Source organism: Scyliorhinus torazame, chromosome 13 (genome assembly GCF_047496885.1).
Source record: "Scyliorhinus torazame isolate Kashiwa2021f chromosome 13, sScyTor2.1, whole genome shotgun sequence".
Taxonomy (NCBI): domain Eukaryota; kingdom Metazoa; phylum Chordata; class Chondrichthyes; order Carcharhiniformes; family Scyliorhinidae; genus Scyliorhinus; species Scyliorhinus torazame.
Genome location: NC_092719.1, coordinates 194,508,358 through 194,524,792, shown reverse-complemented (window position 1 = coordinate 194,524,792; position 16,435 = coordinate 194,508,358). Strand labels below are relative to the sequence as shown.

At 43.8% G+C, this 16,435-nt stretch overlaps 1 protein-coding gene across 12 annotated transcripts in view; it reads left to right on the top strand.

The window, feature by feature from the left end:
* glt8d1 (glycosyltransferase 8 domain containing 1) overlaps positions 1–16,435 on the top strand; it is an 86,080-nt gene that overhangs the window by 6,890 nt on the left and 62,755 nt on the right. For 6 of the 12 annotated variants that reach the window (XM_072472682.1, XM_072472680.1, XM_072472690.1 and 3 more), the window contains 2 exons: positions 11,502–11,557; positions 12,939–13,037. In XM_072472682.1, coding sequence (XP_072328783.1) covers positions 11,502–11,557; positions 12,939–13,037 — 155 coding nt within the window. Of the gene's footprint in view, positions 1–2,036; positions 2,176–11,501; positions 11,558–12,938; positions 13,038–16,435 lie in introns of all 12 variants that reach the window. The other 6 variants (XM_072472684.1, XM_072472687.1, XM_072472686.1 and 3 more) reach the window with 2 other exon arrangements.

Here is a 16,435-nt window from a genome sequence, read left to right as displayed (position 1 = left end):
CCTCGGCGCCGTGAGGCAGCTGTGCTAACCACTGCGCCACCGTGCTGCCCTAAAAATTAATTAATTAATGACCTGGATGAGGAAACCAAACCTAACATTTCCAGATTTACTGATGACACAAAACTGGGTAGTATTTTCATTTGTGAGAAGGATGCAAGGTGGTTTCAAGGTGACTTAGACAAGTTGAGTGGGGTGGGAAACACATGGCAGATGCAGTACAATGTGACTAAGTGTGACACTATACATTTTGCTGTGAAAAACAGAAAGGAAGAGTATTATTTAAGTGGTGATTTATTGGGAAATATGGATGTACAAAGGAATCTGTGTCCTTCAACAAGGGATGTCGTACTGCAGTTGTACTGGGCCTTGGTGAGACCACACCTGGAGTATTGAGCGCAGTTTTGGTCTCTACTTAAGAAAGGATATACGTGCCATAGAGGGAGTGCAGCGGACATTCACTAGGCTGATACCAGAGTTGGCAGGTCTATCCTATGAAGATAGATTGGTTCGACTGGGCCTGTGTTCACTAGAGTTTAGAAGGATGATAGGAGATCTGTTTGAAACATATAAAATTTGAACAAGGTTGGATAGACTGGATGCAGGGAGGATGTTTTCCCTAGTTGTTGAATCCAGAACCAGTGGGGCATAGTCTCAGGATACAGGATAGACCATTTAGAACTTAGATGAGGAAACATTCCTTCATTCAAAGGGTAGTGAACCTATGGAATTCTCTACCACAGGAGGCTGAGGAGGTCAAGTCATTGAATGCATTCAAGAAAGAGGTAGATCGTTTTTTAGATTTTAATGACATTGAGGTGGTATGGGGAGAAAGAGGGAATATGGCATTTAGACCGAGGAACAGATCGAGGGGCAGCACAGTAGCATAGTGGTTAGCACAATTGCGTCACAGCTCCAGGGTCCCAGGTTCGATTCCCGGGTTGGGTCACTGTTTGTGCGGAGTCTGCACTTTCTCCCTGTGTGTACGTGGGTTTCCTCCGGGTGCTCCGGTTTCCTCCCACAGATGTGCAGGTTAGATGGATTGGCCATGCTAAATTGTCCTTAGTGTCCAAAATTGCCCTTGGTGTTGGGTGGGGTTACTGGGTTATGGAGATAGGGTGGAGGTATGTGCTTGGGTAGGGTGCTCTTTCCAAGAGCTGGTGCAGGCTCGATGGGCCGAATGGTCTCTTCTGCACTGTAAATTCTCTGATTCTATGATGATCATCTTGAATGGCAGAGCAGTCTTGAACGACCAAATGGCCTACTGCTGCTTCTAGTTTCTATGTTTCTTTAATCTGAGAATAAGCATAAATAGCAATGACATAAGTGGCCAAACAATACACTTTCTAATGATACACAAGCAGAATGTTGCAGATACTGTAAATCTGAAATATGACAAAAAATGTTGTATATACCCTGAAGGTTAACCAGCATCGGAAGAGAAAGAGGTGAAGGTGTTGACTTTGGGTATGGTGCTCTGTCCAAGAGCCGGTGCAGACTCAATGGGCCGAATGGCCTCCTGCACTGTAAATTCAATGATAATCTATGATTAATCTAGGACAACGGTTCGGCACAACATCGTGGGCCGAAGGGCCTGTTCTGTGCTGTATTTTCCTATGTTCTATGTTCTAAAGTTAAATTTTCAGGTCCATGACCTTTTTTCAGAGTTTTTTGATAATGTTGGATCCCTGTTCATTATCAAACAATGCCATGAGCCCTTCCCTAATACCACACTGATCGCCATGTGTTCAAGTCTGTGGAGAAGGGCTTGATTCCATGGTTTCCTGATTGAGGTGAGAGTGCTACCACTGAGCCATGCTGACACCTATTTAGGTAAACAGAGTGACCGGTTTGATTGCAGCACGGTCCCAAGATCAACCTTTCAAGAAAAAAAGCAAAATACTGTGAATAATGGAAATCTGAAAATAAACACGAAAACACAGCAAGTATTCAGTAAGTCTGGCAGCAACTGTAAAGAGATAAAAAGAGAACTAACATCACAGATCTGAAACAATAACTCTGATTTTCTCTTTCCACAGATGCTGCCATACCTACTGAATATTTTCACCAATCTTTCAGTGATGTCAAAACATCAAAGTATCCCACACTACAAGTCTCCAGGACATCCATTGCAGTTCTTCCAGACCCGCCATACATAGTACTTTAGGATTTTTACAGGTGTTTTGAGGATTGAATATCATGGCTCACCCATTTTTCTGTGTTAATCAGTGACTTGTGCATTTTTTATATATTTCTTCAGCTTATTATTGTCACATTGACTTAACTATGTACCCAATTTCTATGCCTTTTGGCAGTTGTAAAGCCAAGATGCACTGCAGTGTTGTAGGATGGGTGCACCAGGTTGTTCCTTGGTGTTTACCAGAACAATGAGGGAGAAAAAACCTTGAGGTTTGCTGGATTGGCATAGGGCGTCCTTGGTTTATATAACTCTGATGTAATTGGACCTGGTATTTGGCAGAATGGGGTTGGGGGCATTGTAGTGTTGCGGAGAAAAGTATAGCTATTCGACTTTCTCATACTTCTCTCTTCCATTCACGTGAAACCAGACAAAGACATTTGGATTTTTAAAAATAGTCCTTTATTACAAGCCAGAGCAAGGGCTATTCGCCTTCCAAACTGGGACCGCCAGAAAGCATAGATTCAAGGATAGTACAGACAGTTATACTTTGAGATTCAATTATTAGAAATTAACATATACTAATCACTTGTTACGAGTTATCTATGTCCAATCATGACTATCGATTAAGGTTACATCATGCATTGCATATAAGAATAATTAACCAATCACATTAAAGGTCCACATGCTTAATTAAATTATCCAATCATTACAAAGGCACCTATATTGTCTTACAATTTGTGACATCAGTGATCCAATATCTGGGGTACAGGTATCAATCACCTTCTTCGTTGCTGTTTAATGGCAGATAACCTGCAGCCATAGTAAATGGTACACTGTCCCACATTGTAGAATAGACCTTCAGTTTTAACACCTGCAGATGTTATGCATGGAAGCTAGCCCCTCACTGACAAAATGTGTCCTTGTTACAATTGGCTGTTTGTTTCCCACGGTCAGAACTGAAGATTTTAACTTCTCCAGCTCGTAAATAATGGAACTAGAGTTTTTAAACTGGTTGTAGTGTAATATCTAAAGATGCCCAAATTGCCCTCTTTGTGTAGTTTGGTCAAATTGGGATAGGCTTTGAGAGGTTTCCATATTGCATTGGCAGTTCGGGTAGTACTGTCCTAACGATTGCACACGGGCTGCTTTTATGTTTTGGCAGCCCTAAAAATTGATCTTAGCAGCTTGACAGTAGTGCCTAACATTGGGATCCTGAGATTTTGTCATACGGAGAGGCAAGATTTTTGAGACATTGGTACAGATCAATATTCTTTACTTGAGTACTTTAATCTCTCCCCTATTTCATTCTTCTTTTCCATCCTATAATTTTTTTTTCTCTCACTTTGCTGTAGATCTTCTTTGGAGCACGCCCTCGCTGCAATTTTTTTTATTCATTCAAGGGATAGGAGTGTTACTGGAAATGGTAGCATTTGTTCCCATCCTGAATTGTCCTTGAAAAAGTGGTGGGAATCCTCGTTTTCTAATGAAATGAAAATCGTTTATTGTCACAAGTAGGCTTCAAATGAAGTTACTGTGAAAAGCCCCTAGTCGCCACATTCCGGCGCCTGTTGCAGTCCATGTGATATAGATATACCCACTGTGCTGTTAGGAGGGGAATTCCAGATGTTTGACGCAGTGACACTGAAGAAACAGTTTAAAAAGTTCTAAGCCATGTTGGCCTATAGCTAAACTCACATGTTCCCATGGTAGTGTTCCCATGTATCTACTCCCCTTGCCCTCCTAGGTGATGTAGCTTGCAGGTTTGGAAGGTGCTGCCAAAGCAACCTTGGTAATTTATTGTAATGCATCTGTAATAAGTTCACGGAGGCAGAAGCCCCTTCACCAGAATTCCTTTTATTTACAAAACAAACAGCCGAACAACCAGGTGCATTCAGCTTGCTGTCTACACTGGGAGTGTAGAGGATCTGACATTCCTCATTTTTCCGAGAAAGTGGTTCCCTGATTGGGCCACTAATCAGGGAACTCATATTTTAATTGGCCAATCTCAAAGGCCTGGCCTAAGTCCCGTTTCCCCCCCCCCCCCAAAGTCCGAGGAGCCCCCGTGGTCCTCGTGACTCATTGGTCTCCTGCTTTGTTTATGTGCCGGGTCTGGTTCCTCCACTTCGGCCTCCAACGTAGGGGTATAACGGCTAGGCGCCTGTGTTTTCCGACGTGAGCGCCTGAGAGCCGGTTCACCCCTTTCCTCCGGCGGCAGGGGACAGCTGCGGCATCATCCATGGTGTCCATATCCGAGTCCGATGTCCTCACCAGTGGTGTCGGAGGGGCGTGAATAGTTTGTCGGGGAGGACTCTCCACGGTCCTCGGTATACTGTCTGAGCCAGCTCCGGGGGAGGAAACGAATCTGAGGCTGGCACCTGGTCCATGTGTTTTTTTATTACATGTTTTCCCACACGTATCTCATATGACACAGGTCCTGTCCTGGCCTTGACTGTTCCTGCTACCCATGTGGGGCCATTGGCATAATTTCTGACCCATACCTTTTCTCCCGTGTTGAACTGCCTTTCTCGGCGAGTATTGTCATGGCCCTGCATTGGTGTATAGCTAAACTCACATGTTCCCGTGGTAGTGTTCCCGTGGTATTGGTGTCGCTCTACTCTTCTGCCGAAATTTGGGAATACTAGACTCAACCAATAGTTTGCCCATTCTGCAAACTGGAAGATCATTGATGAGGTAACTGAAGATGTTTGGGTCTAGGACACCACCATGTGGTGGAGGAGGTGTGGGGTTCGGTGCTATTATATCATTTCCTGGGACTGAGATGATTGACCTCCAACAGTCACTCCCATCTTTCTTTGTGCTGAGTATGACATAAACTAGTAGAGAATTATCCCCCTGATTCCCATTGACTTTTTTTTTTAATAAATATTTTATTGAAAATTTTTGGTCAACCAACACAGTACATTGTGCATCCTTTACACAACATTATAACAGTACAGATAATAATGACCTTTTTTATATAAACAAAAAACAACAAATAAATAAATATTAAATAACAAAAATGAAAACAAGCCCTAATTGGCAACTGCCTTGTCACAGGCTATACCCCCCCCCCCCCAAATCCTGGGCTGCTGCTGCTACCTTCTTTTTTTCCCCCATCTATCTTTCCGCAAGATATTCGACGAACGGTTGCCACCGCCTGGTGAACCCTTGAGCCGACCCCCTTAGGACGAACTTAATCCGCTCTAGCTTTATGAACCCCGCCATATCATTTATCCAGGTCTCCACCCCCGGGGGCTTGGCTTCTTTCCACATTAGCAATATCCTTCGCCGGGCTACTAGGGACGCAAAGGCCAAAACATCGGCCTCTCTCGCCTCCTGCACTCCCGGCTCTTGTGCAACCCCAAATATAGCCAACCCCCAGCTTGGTTCGACCCGGACTCCTACTACTTTTGAAAGCGCCTTTGTCACCCCCACCCAAAACCCCTGTAGTGCCGGGCATGACCAAAACATATGGGTATGATTCGCTGGGCTTCTCGAGCACCTCGCACACCTATCCTCCACCCCAAAAAATTTACTGAGCCGTGTTCCAGTCATATGTGCCCTGTGCAATACCTTAAACTGAATCAGGCTTAGCCTGGCGCACGAGGACGACGAGTTTACCCTGTTTAGGGCATCTGCCCACAGCCCCTCCTCGATCTCCTCCCCTAGCTCTTCTTCCCATTTCCCTTTTAGTTCGTCCACCATAGTCTCCCCTTCGTCCCTCATTTCCCTATATATATCCGACACCTTACCATCCCCCACCCATTTCTTTGAGATGACTCTGTCCTGCACCTCTTGTGTCGGGAGCTGCGGGAATTCCCTCACCTGTTGCCTCGCAAAAGCCCTCAATTGCATGTACCTGAATGCATTCCCTTGGGGCAACCCATATTTCTCGGTCAGCGCTCCCAGACTTGCGAACTTCCCATCCACAAACAGATCCTTCAGTTGCGTTATTCCTGCTCTTTGCCACATTCCATATCCCCCATCCATTCCCCCCGGGGCAAACCTATGGTTGTTTCTTATCGGGGACCCCCCCAATGCTCCGGTCTTTCCCCTATGTCGTCTCCACTGTCCCCAAATCTTCAGCGTAGCTACCACCACCGGGCTCGTGGTGTAGTTCCTCGGTGAGAACGGCAATGGGGCTGTCACCATAGCCTGCAGGCTGGTCCCCCTACAGGACGCCCTCTCTAATCTCTTCCACGCCGCTCCCTCCTCCTCTCCCATCCACTTACTCACCATTGAAATATTAGCGGCCCAATAATACTCACTTAGGCTCGGTAGTGCCAGCCCCCCCCTATCCCTACTACGCTGTAAGAATCCCTTCCTCACTCTCGGAGTCTTCCCGGCCCAAACAAAACCCATGATACTCTTTTCTATCCTTTTAAAAAAAGCCTTTGTGATCACCACCGGGAGGCACTGAAACACAAAGAGGAATCTCGGGAGGACCACCATCTTAACCGCCTGCACCCTCCCTGCCATTGACAGTGCTACCATATCCCATCTCTTGAAATCTTCCTCCATCTGTTCCACCAACCGCGTTAAATTTAACCTGTGCAATGTACCCCAATTCTTAGCTATCTGGATCCCCAGGTAACGAAAGTCTCTTGTTACCTTCCTCAACGGTAGGTCTTCTATTTCTCTACTCTGCTCCCCTGGATGCACCACAAACAACTCACTCTTCCCCATGTTCAATTTATACCCTGAAAAATCCCCAAACTCCCCAAGTATCCGCATTATTTCTGGCATCCCCTCCGCCGGATCCGCCACATATAGTAACAGATCATCCGCATATAAAGATACCCGGTGTTCTTCTCCTCCCCTAAGTATTCCCCTCCATCTCTTGGAACCTCTCAGCGCTATCGCCAGGGGCTCAATCGCCAGTGCAAACAGTAATGGGGACAGAGGACATCCCTGCCTTGTCCCTCTATGGAGCCGAAAATATGCCGATCCCCGACCATTCGTGACCACACTCGCCACTGGGGCCCTATACAACAGCTGCACCCATCTAACATACCCCTCTCCAAAACCAAATCTCCTCAACACCTCCCACAGATAATCCCATTCCACTCTATCAAATGCTTTCTCGGCATCCATCGCCACTACTATCTCCGTTTCCCCCTCTGGTGGGGCCATCATCATTACCCCTAACAGCCTCCGTATATTCGTGTTCAGCTGTCTCCCCTTCACAAACCCAGTTTGGTCCTCGTGAACCACCCCCGGGACACATTCCTCTATTCTCATTGCCATTACCTTGGCCAGGACCTTGGCATCCACATTTAGGAGGGAAATTGGTCTGTAGGACCCGCATTGTAGCGGATCCTTTTCCTTCTTTAAGAGAAGCGATATCGTTGCTTCAGACATAGTCGGGGGCAGTTGTCCCCTTTCCTTTGCCTCGTTAAAGGTCCTCGTCAGTACCGGGGCGAGCAAGTCCAAATATTTTCTATAAAATTCAACTGGGAATCCGTCCGGTCCCGGGGCCTTTCCCGTCTGCATGTTCCTAATTCCTTTCACCACTTCTTCTACCGTGATCTGTGCTCCCAGTCCCACCCTTTCCTGCTCTTCCACCTTGGGAATTTCCAACCGATCCAAAAAATCCATCATTCTCTCCCTCCCATCCGGGGGTTGAGCTTCATACAATTTTTTATAAAATGTCTTGAACACTTCATTCACTCTCTCCGCTCCCCGCTCCATCCCTCCCTCCTCATCCCTCACTCCCCCTATTTCCCTCGCTGCTCCCCTTTTCCTCAATTGGTGTGCCAGCAATCTGCTCGCCTTCTCCCCATATTCATACTGTGCACCCTGCGCCTTCCTCCATTGTGCCTCTGCAGTGCCTGTAGTCAGCAAGTCAAATTCCACATGCAGCCTTTGCCTTTCCCTGTACAGTCCCTCCTCCGGTGCTTCCGCATATTGTCTGTCCACCCTCAAAAGTTCTTGCAGCAACCGCTCCCGTTCCTTACTCTCCTGCCTCCCTTTATGTGCCCTTATTGATATCAGCTCCCCCCTAACCACCGCCTTCAACGCCTCCCAGACCACTCCCACCTGAACCTCCCCATTGTCATTGAGTTCCAAGTACTTTTCAATACATCCCCTCACCCTTAGGCACACCCCCTCATCCGCCATTAGTCCCATGTCCATTCTCCAGGGTGGGCGCCCTCCTGTTTCCTCCCCTATCTCCAAGTCTACCCAGTGTGGGGCATGATCCGAAATGGCTATAGCCGTATATTCCGTTCCCCTCACCTTCGGGATCAATGCCCTACCCAACACAAAACCCATTGACTTTTTAACGTTCACGCAATACGGACCTACAGATTTATTTAAAATAAATGTTTCACCATAAAATAAAATGGAGAATAAGTATTTCTGCTTTTGAAACAAATGGTATTGAGAGGTGGTCCGTTATCTTTTCCATCAGTATAAATGAAACTCTCACAGCCCCGGACAGCCGGGTTCAATTCCGACCTTGGGTCACTGTCTGTGTGGAGTTTGCCTGTTCTGTCCGTGTCTGCGTGGGTTTACTCCGGGTGCTCTGGTTTCCTCCCACAGTCCAAAGATGTGCAGGTTAGATGGATTGGCCATGCTAAATTGCCCCTTAGTGCCCAAGTATGTATAGGTTAGGTGGGGTTACAGGGATAGGGTGGGGGAGTGGGTCTAGGTAGGGTACTCTTTCAGAGGGTCAGTACAGATTCGGTGGGCCGAATGGCCTCTCTCTGCACTGTAGGAATTCTATGCTTCTATACAGAAGGCCCTGGAAGCTAGCCTGTGCGTCTGGACACAAATTAAAATGTAAATGACCTTTCAGGAAGTTTCAGTGAGAAGGCATTAAAATGTAACAAACCTTTCCTATGGATTAATGGCTGCCATTATCTAAATAGTTACATAAACTTGTTCACAATGGACTTTCAGAGTTCTTAGCTTCGGAGTAGAATCCCATAAAATTTGCATGAAATGAAACCCATTCCATCACAAGGATATGTAAATGGATGAAATTGAATACCATTGTGTTTCAATGCCAATCTGCAAGAGACCATTAGTGAGGAAAACCGAAAATAGATGCTATTTCGTGACAGAAACCAGGTTTATGATAAAGGACATTTAATAATATACATTTTGGGAGCAGCACAGAGAGAAAAGGAAGAAGGGTTCCAGACCTGCAAAGGAACAGGACCTGCCTAAAATCCAGCAGGGGGCAGAGAATTCAGGCTGGCGTTTACCTAGCTATTTGAGGATCCAAACCAAGTTTGCTCTGCTGGCATTTGACTGCACCTTAATGGCCCACAGCACCTCATGGATGCCCAATTTTTATCTGTTCTGAATCTATCCTATTTAGGTGACATTGGCACACAACGTAAAGAGTATGCTCGGGCTGCACCTCTCTTCTGTCCTGAACAATTTCAATTCTACTAGCACTCTTGATGCCACCGTACCTCAAATGCTGCCATAATGCAGCATCAGTAGTCACTCTACCTCACCTCAAGAATTCAACTTTCTTGTACATTTTTGGAACAACACTATATTGAGGTTTGGAGCTGAATGGCCCCAGCGGAACCCAAACTGAGCGTTGGTGAGAAGTGGCTGTGCAACTCGATAGTGCTGTAAATGACAGCTTCCATCACTTTGCTGATGATTGGGAATAGACTGATGAGGTAGTAATTGGCCTTTTTGGATTTGTCCTGTAATTTTATGGACAGGACATTGACAATTTTCCATAGTGTTGCTGTCCTGGAACAGCTTGGCAAGCTTGTGGCTAATTCTGGAGCACAAGTTTCAGTAGTACAGCCAGAATGTTTTGATGTATCGGTGCCATCAGCCATTTCTTGATATCATGTGGAGCGAATTGGCACCAATGATACTTGAAACCCTGGGAAGAGGCTAAGATGGATCATACGCTTCTGACTGAAGATGATCACAAATGTTTCAACCTTGCCTTTTGCACTGACAAGCTGGGATCCCCATGATTGGGGTTAGGGATGTTGGTCAGCTGCCTCCTCCGGTTAATTGTTTAATTTTCCGCTGCCATCTTGACTGGATGTGGCACGACGCAGAGGTTTGATCTGATCCGTTGGTTGTGCGATCATTTTGCTCTGTCTAACACATCTTCCACTGTTTAGCATGCATGTATTCCTGCATTGTAGCTTCACCAGGTCAGCACTTCATTTTTAGATATGCCTGGTGCTTCTGGCATGGTGTCCTGCACAAAAACAGAAAACACTGGGAACACTCATGTCTGGCACCATCTGTGGGGAGTGAAACAGAGTTAAGGTTTCATCAAAAATCAAGTATCCACCATTTAGCTTTTGTACTCTGTCCTGCCCTGCTCATTGAACCAGGCTTGGTCCCCTGGTTTGAATGAGGTAGAGTGAGGGATATGCGACACCATGAGGTTAAAGATTGTGGTTTAATACAGTTCTGCTGCCGATGGCCCACAGCACCTCATAATAATAATCTTTATTGTCACAAGTAGGCATACATTAATACTGCAATGAAGTTACTGTGAAAAGCCCCTAGTCGCTACATTCCGGTGCCTGTTCAGGTACACGGAGGAGGCAGAATTCAGAATGTCCAAATTACCTAACAGTCTTTCGGGATTTGTGGGAGGAAACCAGAGCACCCGGAGGAAACCCACGCAGACACAGGGAGAACGTGCAGACTCCGCACAGACAGTGACCCAAGCTGGGAATCGAACCTGGGACCCTGGTGCTGTGAAACAGCAGTGCTGACCACTGTGCTACTGTGTGTCCAATTTTGATTTGTCTGAATCTATCCCTTTTAGGTGGTAATGGGACACGTGTGTTTTTAAAAAAATTACTCTTGGTATTTTTCTTTATCATTGTAACATTTTTTTGTCCACTACTTATCTACTGATTTTTTTTGTTATTTCTTCTGTTAATGATCTTTTGTTTAAGTGTTGGTGGAGGGCAGTATAGGGAGAAGTGGCACTGGTATCAGGGAACTTGTGTTTTATTGCCAAATTACACATGTAAGTACCATTCAGTTATTTTACATCTGCAGAAAAGGCTCATAACGAGTGAGTATTGAATGTAAGTAGCCGTGCAGTAAAATTGCATCTAGAGGAGGTGATGCAAGCAAGATACAATTAGTAATGATTTAAAGTATTCCATATATACAACACAATTCAAATTTTTTGAAAAAAGAAACAAAAACTACAGATGCCAGAAATCTGAAACACAAACAGAAATTGTCTAACATAACTAGACAAACAATGTGGGAAAGTGATCAAATTGTAATCTCTGAATGAATATTATACAGCAGCTCTGTTGATTGTTTTATTTCCAAATGAAAATGTGAACTAGAAGTTCATACTTGCTGATAAAGATTATTAGAAAATATTTCCTTCATTCTCCAGATCTGAAGTGTGTGAACTAAAGTTGCAGAAAGACGTCAAAATGCCTTTAAGAAAAGGTACGCATGTCCCTATTAATATATAAGCAAACTTACATAAAATGGTAAATTGCCCCCCCAACCCCTCGCACCCCAGCATCAGAGTCTGGCGATTGAGCACATCAATGGTGCATTTAAATCATGTACAGGGAAGTCTCGTGTTCTTGCGTTCATGGCCTGGTCTGTGATGAGTGAGGTACTATTTTTTTTAAAATATTTTTATTCTCCTTTTTCACATTTTCATCCAAATTTAAACCTACCAACAAACACTCCGCGATAACAAATACAATGTCAAACCCCTAGTCAACAATCCCCTCCTCCCACCAACCCCCAAACAGCCCCCAACATTTTAAATACAAACATCAAAGAAAAGGAATCAGAAATCCACCATCACCCCATAATCACCAACAACATACACAGTCGAACCCCCCCAACCTCCCAAATGCCCCCCCCCCCCCCCCCCCCCCCAGTGTTCGATGTCCAATTCCTGAAAGTGCATAATAAAGAAAGCCCATGAATTGTAGAACCCTTCCATCCTTCCCCTCAACTCAAACTTCACCTTCTCGAGTGTTATAAACTCCAACAGATCCCCCCGCTACCCCAGGGCACAGGCTGGAGCGACTACCTCCATCCCAACAGGATCCACCTTCGGGCGATCAGGGAGGCGAAGGCTAATCTGCCTCAGCACCCGCTTCCAGCCCCAGCTGATCCGATACCAAGTCTCACATGTACCACCTTTGAAATTACCCTGAAAACCTCCCTCCAATACCCTTCCAGCTTTGGACAGGACCAGAATATATGAACGTGGTTTGCGGGGGGGGGCCCCCGCAACGCTCACAAAATCCTCTACCCCCTCAAAGTGTTGGTTCATCCTCGCCTTTATGAGATGCGCCCTCTACACCACCTTCAGTTGTATCAGCCCCAACCTTGTGCAGAAAGTTGAGGCATTCAGCCTCCGGAGCACCTCACACCACAACCCCTCCTCCAAACCCTCTCCCAACTCTTCCTCCCACTTTGTCTAAATCCCCTCCAGCGGTGCCTTCTCTTCTCCCAGAATTGCCCCATAAATTGCCGACACTACCCTCTTTTCCATTCCCCCTGTCGTCAGCAGAAGCACTATAATTGTGTTCAGCGCCACTTAGCAATGGCCATTATTTAATAGAGTTCCTACACCAGGTCATGGCCTTGTCATCGTTACTGAAAGAGAGCAAGTAGAATATGAGGGATAGTTAGATTGTTTGGCTATGATTATGTTGCAATATTAAATTCTATTGTTACTGTCTAGACTCACCCATGAACCATGGTACTGTACTCAACGCAAGTCCTGTAGAAGCAAAGGGGAAAATAGTGGCGGTGAAATATGAAATTAGTGAAATTTAGATTTATTCTTTTTCTTTTCCAGTTCGTATCCTTGTAATCCTACTTGTTGCAATTGTGCTTTTGATAGTTATGCACCATAATCTATTCAATCTACATGACCTTTTGAGGAAGGAGGATTCAGGTATGAAATAACCTTTAATGATTGGTGCACTTTTTTTATAACTCTAGTAGAGTAACTATCTTATATCTTTGTAACTAACTTGTATCTTTTTCTTGGAGTTCTACTTTTTAGATGTTATATTTGGCACTTTGTATTCCTCTTTCAAAATGGATGTGTAATATGATTTGTTGCAAAAATATGTATATTCACTTTATGCCGAATGTAATTTGACAAGCATATCGATTGATGGTAGAAACATTCTAGAAGTGGCTGCTATCTCTATTGTGATCTTGCAATCACCACTCACTTCTGGACTTCTATGTTAATATCCTCTGAGGAAGCCTTAATGTATATTGTCAAATAGTTAAAATACTCATGAGTTAGCCTTAACTATTGTAAAATGGTAACATATACTGATTTTATTTTTTAATGTCTTACACATTAACACTGGATGAACTTTGTCAATGTTCACTTTTTATCGGCCAAGTGGATGCTCAGCTTCTACAACAAAGAGGAAACATGTTTTGTATTAATTTGATTATTACAAGAACGTTGTTACTTAACTGCTGAACGTCAATTGCATGGCCAGATCCAACACACCAAATCAAACCAAGCTCTTTATGTTACTATTCATTAATAAGTTATTTAATTTTAAATCAACAGATAATTAAACAGTGAGTAAGTAAGCACAGTCATAAGACCATAAAACTTAGGAGCAGAATTAAGCCATTCAGCCCATCGAGTGCTGTACCATTCAATCATGGCTGATATGTTCTTTATCCCCATTCTCTTGCTTTCTCCCTATAACTCTTGATCCCCTTATTAATCAAGAACCCCATAACCCTTGATCCTCTTATTAATCTAGAACCTATCTATCTCTATCTTAAAGACTTGGACTCCACAACCTTCTGCGATAATGGTTTCCACAGATTCACCATCCTCTGGCTGAAGAAATTCCTCCTCATCTCTGTTTTGAAGGTTCTTCCCTTCAGTCTGAGGCTGTTCCCCCGGGTTATAGTTTCTCCTACTAGTGGAAACATCCTCCCCACGTTCACTCTATCTAGGCCTCTCAGTCATAATGCATTGAAATATACAGGAGATATGTTTTCAAGTTCCTGACATTTTTAATGAACATAACCAACCAGCTATTTGTAGGAATCAAAATTGAGTCATAGGGAAACCAGAAATGTTTGCTTTTGCTCTTTGTCAGCTAACAGTAAAGAAGATTAAAGCATTGTCTCCTTACTTTGTAAATTGCTTCCAGAAAAAAGGCATTTTGTTGAAGCTTGCTACTCCATCTGAAGCTTGCACTCATCAGGACATTCACAAGAATACCATGCAATCTTGATGCTGAAATCCATCTTGTGGGATAATGGCTACGCTAATCAGATCATTTTATGTTGTATATTGCACAGATCATGAACAGGCCTAAGGTCGTCACTTTCAACCCTGAATATTGTCCAGTCTATCGCAGATTACCCTGCACTATACATATCATTGCATCCCCTTTTTCTTTAGACATTTCTGTTCTGCATAACTAAAGAACAAAATGTATAACATTAGTACAGAATACATTGATATGTAAATTAAATTAACAAGTGAGTAAGAAAAAATTATTCAAATAGTTCATTGTGTTTCTTCACTAGTTAAGTCTGTCTGGTTACTTTCTTATCCTGGACGATCTTCTCAATTCAGTAAGTGGAGTGGTAGAAGTCTTGAACATCTTCTGGAAGTCATCTGGTATCCTGGAAAATTTTATTGTAGTATGAAATAAACTTTCATTGAGTTAAAGATCAGGAAATAACATACTGGAAGATTGAACTTTCAGAAGTGCTCTGCATTTTCTTCTAACAATCGAACCGTCATTCGCCTGAATGATGTATGAATGAGGTGCTGCTTGACGTATTACCTTAGCTAGAGCAGACCATCCTCCAGTGGGAATACGAATCCTCACTTGATCACCTGGATTCAATGGTTCCAGTGGTGTCGCATGTTGATTGTAGTTTTCTCCTGAATGCTTTGTTGATGTTGCATTTTCTTGATGACTGACTGAAAATCTGGATCAGGAAGTCTTATGCCTGGAAGATTTGTACGCAATGTTCTGTTCATCAATATTTGAGCAGGAGATAATCCAGTTGCAAAAGGAGTAGCTGTGTAATTTAATAGAGCTAGATACAAGTCAGAATCAGAATCAAGAGATTTTTTAAAAAGTTGTTTCACGATGTGAACTCCTTTTTCAAGCTTGCCATTGGATTTCCGATAGAGAGGACTTGAAGTTATGTCAGCAAAATTGTATGCTTTAACAAATTCTGTCCACTCATAGCTGTCAAAACAAGGTCCATTGTCTGTCATGACTTTGCAAGGAATCCCATGTCGAGCAAAAATTTCTTTTGTTGCCTTGATCACGGGTTTTATAGAACAGACGTGACTATAGTTTTGCAGTTGAGTAAGCAATTTAGTTACTTTAGAATAATTTGAGAAATAATTTTCTCAATTTGAGGTCATCGTGCCGCCTATGCTAGGCCCATGTTAGTCACCATTATCGGGTACATTCGCCATGGCAACACCTCCACAATCAGAGTCCACTTGCCAACCAATAAGCACTTCCTTCTCATACATATTACGACACCCTCGGCCAATGCGTCAACTTGACCTGGACTCGCAACACTGTTGAAATAAACTTTTATTTTAAAATACCCAAGGTCTTCGGCTGCTCAAATAACTACAGTCACCCGGTTTTTAAATTTAAACACAATTAACATTTTATTATTAAAAGGGAGAGGATGGCATACTGGTATTGTCACTAGACTAGTAATCCAGAGACCCAGGTTCAAATCTCACCATTTGAATTCTGGGGGAAGAAAAGTTTAATGATGACCATGAAACTATTAGGATGGCATGGTGGTGCAGTGGTTAGCACTGCTGCCTCATGGTGCTGCGGACCTGGGTTTGTTCCTGGACCTGGGTCACTGTCCGTGCGGAGTATGCACATTCTCCCAGTGTCTGCGTGGGTCTCACCCCACAACCCAAAGATGTGCAGGGTAGGTGGATTGGCCATGCTAAATTGCCCCTTAATTGGAAATTTTTAAAAAACTTATTAGCGTAACTATAATTAAATAGGCAACAAATACAACTCGTTAACTGCTATCTCATCTCTAACCAAACACCCCTTAACTCACCCCACCCTCTACGCACATAGATAATCAAACATAGAGGGGAAAGAGGGTATGAAATAATGATATAAGGAGAAGGATAAGAGTTTTTTTTCAGATGGGCATCTTCCAATTAGTTTCTTCTTCAGTCTAGGCTTTCAGATGGGTGTTATCTTTTCTTTCAGCTTGTAATGGTTCTCACTGTAAACTCATAGAAAAAGCAGATAGCCAGTAATTGAGAGAGAGAGAGAGAGTCACCTTCTGCTT